Source organism: Crocodylus porosus, unplaced genomic scaffold (genome assembly GCF_001723895.1).
Source record: "Crocodylus porosus isolate Cpor-Errol unplaced genomic scaffold, CroPor_comp1, whole genome shotgun sequence".
Lineage (NCBI taxonomy): Eukaryota > Metazoa > Chordata > Crocodylia > Crocodylidae > Crocodylus > Crocodylus porosus.
This window is the reverse complement of record NW_017728886.1, coordinates 211,592,943-211,601,297: the sequence shown is the minus strand read 5'-3', so window position 1 is coordinate 211,601,297 and position 8,355 is coordinate 211,592,943. Positions and strand designations below refer to the sequence as shown.

Here is an 8,355-nt window from a genome sequence, read left to right as displayed (position 1 = left end):
TTATTTCCATTAGATTCATTTCAAATAGATTCATTACTACATTGGCTTTGCAGCAAAATTTCAAAGCCATCTTTGTTCTGGATTATGTCCTAAAGGAACAATTTGGTATTGAGGCAGTTTTTGGTTTTAATTTTAAATAGATATGAGGAGAGAAAGCATTTTATCAAGGGCTTATACGACACAAAAAAGTCAGGAAAGAGTCAATGTTTTCAACGTATTTTAACAACTAGGTGAATATTGCCTTAGACCAGGATTCAGTCCGACTTATTTTAAAATACATAATTTTCACTGCTTTAAAAAAAAAAGCAAGCATATATCCATGTTATGAGAACCACTAAAAACACAAAAGACAACTATAAAGCAAACAAATGCAGACAGTAGCCCAAAAACCCATATTCATTTCAACAGACGTGAATTTTGTATGTCAGATTTTTTATTATAAATCAGTTGTGTTTTCTGCTACACAAAAAGGGACATTTAAAAGTACCCACAAAATACATTGAAAATAATATAACAAAATAATGAAATCTTGCATCTTTCCTTTCGAAGTTACTGTTACTTTTACTGTGCTCTCCTTCAGATACAGAGCCTGAAAGGCAATTTGCTATCACTGAAGGAGTTTACCAAATAGAACTTTTAATCAAAGTCTAAATCACAAATTTGCCACAGGCTGTGGGCTGAAGAAACGAAGCGAAGAAGAAGAACTCTGCTCGTGGCAGTGAAATTGGAAGTGGGACTTCCAGTTTCACTTTTGCTGCATCCCTCGGATGCTTGTTAGTGGAGCTTTCCAGTTGATAAAGTGCCAGATAACATGGCTTTTGCTGTAATACATTGTGGATACCTTTGTCGAAATTCTCAAAAAGCAACAGAAGCAAATCTTCTAAAAACAACAAATATTTTTACTGGAAAAGAGACCTTGTCTGTAGCTTTTATTTTACTTTTTATCTTTTGTCTTACAGATAATCTTACTAAGATTCTCATATAAAAAAGCAACTCTTGTCAGTGAGCTCAACTGTGGTGAGTTCTGCAAAGAGCAAAAAATATTCTGTAGCTAAATGTAACATTTCCAACCTATGTTAGTTTCCCTTTCCTGGCAACTTATTTTAGCTTCCCATTCACTGCTACACTAAGCCTACCAGAAAACTCAACAGAAACCTGGTGAGAGAAAAATTAAGCCTCCCATCTCATTTCTAACTTGTAATAATGAATGTCTGTTTTCTCTGTGTGTCAATCAGGATGTAGAGTTCTGCACTGAAGCCTGCTGGTGGTCTTCTACTGAATTTGCAGTACGTATCTCCAAACACTCTAGGCCAAAATTACTTTCTTAAATTGTACCTGTAAAATTGTTTAGGCAGCCACTGCACAAACAAAATCCATGCTTAAATATGGAAAAAATGTAATTGATACCTGCAGTATGGTCCCTTTGCATTCAACATTCCCAAATTAAGTGAATGAACACAGTTTCCAAATGTACAATTAATTACCAATTTGCTCATTAACCTACAGACATACCCATATTTTCTTGCCTACCGCAGTCCCCTTCACCCCAAGTAAGACACACCTTGTTATTGAAATGCAAAAGATTCTGTCAGTCATGATCTAGAGCTACTTTTTTTCATGGAGAAGCTGGCTGCAATATAGATGCTAGCTTTCTCAGGCAGCAAGCAGGAAGAGTGAAGTCCAATATTGATCTTTTCACAGCTGCTCTCAAACTGGCAGCAGTTATTTGCTGCTCAGGCAAAAACTGTTGCCAATTTGAGAGCAGCTGTGAAATAGTTAACACTGGACTCCATCCCTCTGGCTTGCTGCCTCAGAGTAGCTGGTAGCCATTTTGTACCACAGTAGTGTCTCCATGCTTCTATTCCAAAGAAAATCAATTTTCCTGCTTAAGACACACACCCCAAGTTTGGGAGGCAGGGATGGAAAAGGTGCATATGACTTCTGAATAAGTGTGTACCCAAGTCCGGAAAATGAAATGCACAAAAACTGGTGTTTGAAAATATAGCTCCCAATGAACATCATATTCTACAGGAACTTTTCAAAGCTACATATGAAACCAGCAGACAAAGAACCTTTTCACCACTGTACACATATATATCTTATAAATGCAAGCATAATGATAGTCTCAGTGCTCTACCTCTACTTCCTCAAAGGCATCCAAGGACTGTTCTAGTAGTCCCGATTCTCATATGCATGGGTGAATTTATAAAAGCATTCCCCAAGGTAAAAAGGCTCTACTATTGGTCTGTGTCTAAATTTAGATCCACAATGATATGCCACTATTGCAGAGGGGAGATAACACTTTCAAAGTAATAAAAAATTTACATTCCTGCAAAATGCAATGTCTGAACAAACGTGCAAATACTCTAACAATATGCATTCTGGGCACACATGAAATATTCTAAAAGTATCTGTCAGAAACCCCGCCACATGTTTCACAACATAAGCCAATCACTGTTTGTATGGGGTTAAGAAAAAGTGACCCTTTTATTACAGTATTTTTAAACAATTTGTATATATTCTTCTGGAGACATTTAATATAGAATACTTCCAAAGAGCGGACAGTGGGCTGTATCAGCCACTGATCTGATTCACTGTGCTAATTACTATGAACACTGCAATCTAAAATTCTGCTTATGAACTGTGGAAACTCTTTGAGGGTTCCACCTAGCTGTCTGATTCTAACCATTTCTCAGTGTAAAAATCATATGCTGCACAAGAATATTTCTTCCTAGAGACAGAATGTAACCATATAGCTGTCTAAAACAAATGAAAATAAATGTTAATTCTTGAACAGGCTGGATAACAGCATCTCCATGAGACTATTGATATGATTTATGTACCAAAAGTTACTCTTTACAAAGGGAAGAGGGGGTTGACATTGTAAAGAGTCTTAAACTGACAGCTGACAGTCCGTAGATTTGTACATTTAAGGACTGAGGGCATAATGTTCCTAGAGGCTAGCCCACAACTCTATGATTGATTCTCAGCCTTTTACTAACATAGCTACCAGACATTCTAGAATATCTGTACAAAAATAGCAATATTCTCAGGGATAAGTTCAGGTTTTGGTTAATTTTTGCTTTTACAACAGCTATTTTAGTTACTTTAGCTAATTGTATTTAACTGATAACCTGATGCAAGTAAAAGTACCTTTCCACTTCGTAAGTTGGAAAAAAATTTAGTTATTTTAGTGAGTTCAAATATTTTTCTTCTGCCTTTTAATTATATGAAAAATAAAATAAAATCTATATTTCTACTCAAAAGTAATGTACTATACTGCACATAATTTTTTTATGGTACAATGAATAATTATTTAGCTACACACATTAGATTAATTGTATGTTTCTCAAGTAAATTCTTATTTGTTTAGGATCCGTGACCCAGAACTCTCTCCTAAAGGAACCTAAGCCTAACAAAACATAGTCAGAAGAGGTGCTGCCCCTCTTCTTACCCAAATGAGAATGGGGGGGCAAAGCCCCTTGTCTTTGATTTGAATACAAAGCAGGGCATGAGGGAGGTGGCTTCTGTAGCTCTGACTCTGGCTGTGAGCCCAGGTTGGGGCCAGAATCAGACCCACGGCAGCCTCCTGCCCCCTTTCTGCTTTCCCTCAACAGCTTCTGCCCCCCCCCCCCCCATTATGGTCAGGCATAGTTTAGCTCTGACTTGGGCTGAGTTCTCTCCTGGGCACAGATCATATGGAAATTCTGTCCCCTGCCCAGCTAATCAGCAGTGTCAACTGCTGCACTGCCTGCCTGGCCAATTGGCAGTGCCAGCACTGCTGCATGGCCCAGCAAGGGCCGAGCTTCCACATGCTGTGCTCTGGAATGGAACAGAGCCTGAGCAGCATCTGACAATGACAGGGAGAAGCGGGGCAGAGGCAGAGACTGGGAAGAAAGGGGGAAGGAGCAGAGGTTGGGGGAGGAAGGAGGTGGGGGCAGAGGCTGTCAGGAGCCAGGGGTGGGTGAGTGCCAATTGCAGGGCTGGGGCTACACAGGGAAGAAGGCTACACAGGGAAGAATAAAGGGGACAGAGAGCAAGAGGGCTACCTGACCCCCTAGCCACTGCTGTAGCAGTGGGAAAGGGATGAACTTAAGACACCCTCCAATAATTATGTATCTGGAAAATTATGGCAAGTTTATAATTCTTCCATATTGTGGAGGCGTCTTAAATTCAGGGTCGACTTTAATTCAAGTAAATAAGGTAATTTAGAGCCATAGCAACTCTCTCATTGGCCCAATGAATCCTTAAGTACTTCAAGCATAGAAAGCAGCTTGAACAAGAGAGACTGATGAAACCATCCATTTAATCCAGCAAGAGAGGGAAATGAGCATCCATTTAATCCAGTAAGAGAGGGAAATGAGCGTTCAAATCCTTTCAAGTAGAAGAGATCACTACTTACCAAGGGATTTAACTACTAAGGTAATAAAAAAAGAGAGCTGTCACATCTTCTTCTCTACTTGTTTTGTCCAAGACATACTTTAAGACAGACTTTTTGGGTTAGTGTACCCCTGGCGGCCAGTCAAGAAGGAAGGAGTCTCCTGGCACCTGGTTGACAAGCAGGGAAGGGAGGGGGTTCCCCCAGTGGTGGCGGAAAGTGCCAGCGGCAGAAATACCAGCAGTGCAGCAGCAGTGGAAGAGGCAAAAGCACCTGCTGCCGAGTACCCCCAGAAGCCTTCCCAAGTACCCCCAGGGGTATGCATACCCCCGGTTGAAAACCCCTGCTCTAAGAACAGGATCCGAACCAGGGCCTGCAAGCAAGATAGGCCAAGGAATGCCTCGTTTTGTACATCCCGATATAGTGTGAGCGAAGTGTCTTGCTGTTCAACACTGTCAAGAATTACACCGTTCATAACATACCCAGAAGTAGAACTTTAGACACAGAGGAAACTTTACTGCCACAATAGAAAAGCAGCAGAGGCAGGTCCTAATTGAGTCCTGCTGACTCACTGTGACAAGATCATTAATTCTACCCAGCATGTAAGAGAAGTGGTAGTCGCTATCTTCCCATGTTAAGATACTTTACCATGAGATACTCTCATTTTCTACTTCAGTTCCTAATACCTTTGACATTTCAGTGAAATACTCCTTGCCTTGAATGCACACAAAAAAAAGACAAGAGGTTGTGGAATCTCTGTCTTCAGAGGTTTTTAAGAACAGGTCAGACAGACATTCTTCAGAAATTATTTTGTTAATCTAGCTTGCTGGTCTAGATAACCCTTCTTTGACCCCTATTTCCTATTATACACTAGGAAGTCATACAATGTAAAGCTCTCTCAAGCAACTGTACCTTTTTTACTGATCTCCATGTGCTGCATGTGTTGAAGTAATAGGAGATGGATTTCCAGAGAGCTGGTCTTATCTGGCCACTGCTACCAAGATAAGAAGAAGCAGCAAAGACAGCTTAGCACAGAAGAGAAAGAGGAACAAATACACTGTATCACACACAGCACCCTAGTAATTGGCACTTTTGAAACAGAAGAAACCAGATACTAATCAAGCGCCTCTGCCCCACAAACTACTAATAAATCAGGAATTCTGGGGTTTTTTTCATTCCAGACAACAGTTTGCTGTGCCAGTATACCTAGTAAAGTCCTGCTCCCTTCTAATTATTGCTTATTCACCTGAGCAGGTGTGCAAGTTTCTCTGTTCTCTGACTTCCTCTCTGACCTTCATTGACTAAATCTGCTGACACTCTACCCATTCTCTCTGATGTTTCTGTTTATCCACCATTAATCAGGAGTACTTATACACTTCCTTGAACTAAGCCTGGTGACAGTTTGTTACGCCATTATGAACATAAGTTGCTGAGCAAACATAACCATACCAAGCTCTGCCTAACTTCACTATAAACAGGATGGGTCCCACAGAATTTGTACACATTGCAAAAGAGTAACTGCCATTAAAAGACAGACAGTTACAATCAGGAATGAGTGAGACAACCCCTTCCAAAGCAGGGTGAAGAGGGTTTTGGCTCTTCTGGCTGAAACCTGAGGTGTTACTTTGTGGCAAAACTTTTATAAACATGAGAAGTTATAAAGTATTACTGAATTTATCCAATTGTCTACCTACTGAACTCTTAATATATATGATATTTTCACCGACAAGAGAAAGTATAGTTAGCATAGTTAGCACAAGAGTGATTTGCAGTCTTTGTTCAAGACAAATTCCCATCAACTTCTAAAGGTATTTTCTCCATCTCTGGATGGCAGGATCAAGCACTAGCTACAAGTCTACAGCAAGTTCGAGGACAAAATTCACATCACCTGCATAAGGAAAAACCTATAAGGGTTAGTGAAAACAAGTGGAATAGACAGTGAATGAATGAAGGGGGCAAGGGGGAATTGGAGAAATAGAGCTAGAAAGACTCCAGATCCTTTACATCATTTGTAAAGCTTCAATACCACTTAGCAAACCTGCGCTATACCCTGACCTAAATGGGTTGGCCCAGAGACTCTTCCATGGTGTACTGGGATGTGCTGATGGTCTTTCCATTTTTAAACAATTTGCAGGCTCTAAGTCATATGCAAGACCCTATACAGGTTTTCTTCACCAGGATATGAGTCCGTAGCAAAATGTGGGTCTCTTGCAATGTTCAGTTAATATGACAGTTAATTAATAGCAATACCACAATACATTCAGCCTCTTATAGTTTTTAATCCCATCCTTGGCCGTGTGTAGATGAAACAAGAGGTGTGTATACACAACACTTTAAAGGGGACTAAATGCTTTTGCACCACTTTAATGGTGTTAGTGTTTGCATGCTTCGGTGGCATATTGAGCATTAATTCTAGCACGGAAGGAAGCACTAGCCCCACCCCACAGCCCAGGGACCACTATGCCTGCCAGCAGCTTGCCATCCCCTCCGGGCCGTAGAGGCAGGTAAGTCAGCAGGGATGGTGTATGACACAGGGGTTTAATCAGCCCTAAATTGAAGCAGTGTTTTTTAAAACCCACTGCTTCAAATTTAGGGCCCCCTCATCTACACATGCCCCTTCTTGACTGCAAACTACTCTGTTCAACAGAAATGAGCATCTTACAGCCTGAAAAACTAGGTTATAAGACAGTAAGCTACATTCAACAAAATTATGCCAAGTAGATTTGTTTGCTGGTAGAATTTTAAGAGTATAAAAGAGCAGGTTGATCTGGAAATACTCAACAAGAAGTGTTCTGATAGTTGCCCAGACCCAGATCCTAAAGAGTATTATATTTAGGTGCCTAACTTCCATGAAATAAACAGGAATTTGGCACCTGACTACCCAGAAGTGTTGGGTTCCCGTTAATTATCTTTATAAAAAAGCAGCATTTCATCAAAATTCAACTGCAAATATGTCTTATATTCTAGAAGCACCTAAGTGTGCTTTATTTTCTGTAACAAGCTAGACATACAGATTGCATTAGCACCTACTTTGAATCGTAAATGTTGAAAAGGCCTGTTTGTTCCAAAATAAAAATCCGTCTCTCTCGCCCTCACAATTTGCGGCAATTTAATCCATTATAGCAGCCTCAGTCCCTGCAAGACCTCACAACTGTCCCTCAGCAACATGTTTGCTACCAAAACTGTGAATGTCCTGTTATTTTTATTCATTTATTTATTTATTGTTAATTATGGTTGGCAGATGCCACCAAAACAATTACTTGGGAAGAAGGAATTCAAACTCTCTCCCACCCCCCGTAGTGCTACTTCGTAGGAAGTTCGCCTGGTTACGGAGAAGTAAAACGGAGACACAGATCTCTCTGGCAGTGGGGTGGGCAATAACTACGCCGGGAAGTCCGAGTCGTGGGGTGACATTATGCTCAGGCGGCGAAGGAAGCCGCCAGGGCGGCTCTAGTATCTCTCGGCGCTGTAGCGGGAGGTGTCCCCGCGCGCGGGCTGCGGTCCTGTGGGCTGTGGGCTGTGGCCAGAGCGAGGAGCACCTACAGCCCGATGGGGACAGCCTGTGGGCGAGCAGATCCTGGCCGAGCCCGATCCTTGCAGCCGGATCAAGGGGGAGGGAGGATGGAGCCGCTCCCGCGTGCCCGGGGGGGTGCGTTTTCCCGGGCTGCCGATCCGCATTCCCCGGGCTCCGGGTCCTCCTGCCGGGCACGAGGCTGGCACCGACCCGCCGCGGGGCGGCTCGGGAGCTTCCCCCGGCGCAACGACCCCCGGCACCCGGGGGCAGGTGCGCGCCGGGAGGATGCCTGGGAGGGACCCGGCCCGCGCGCACCTGCGCCCCGCCCTGGCCGCCTACCTCGAACAGGCGCCCGATCTTGTTCCTCTCCAGGTAGGCTTGGATCCGGGTCTGCTGGTGAGACGCCATCAAGAGCCGCCGAGCCGGGAGCGGGGGAGTCCTGTGCTCCGGCGAGCGCCCGAGC

The 8,355-nt window shown here is 42.7% G+C and overlaps 1 protein-coding gene across 4 annotated transcripts in view; it reads right to left on the bottom strand.

Annotated features, from left to right (window-relative positions):
* CUNH8orf34 (chromosome unknown C8orf34 homolog) overlaps positions 1-8,349 on the bottom strand; it is a 289,852-nt gene extending 281,503 nt beyond the window's left edge. For all 4 annotated transcript variants that reach the window (XM_019548957.1, XM_019548949.1, XM_019548967.1 and 1 more), the window contains exon 1: positions 8,232-8,349. In XM_019548957.1, the coding sequence (XP_019404502.1) occupies positions 8,232-8,300 (69 nt within the window). In that variant the 5' untranslated portion in view covers positions 8,301-8,349. The remainder of the gene's footprint in view (positions 1-8,231) is intronic.
* Positions 8,350-8,355: the final 6 nt, after the last annotated feature.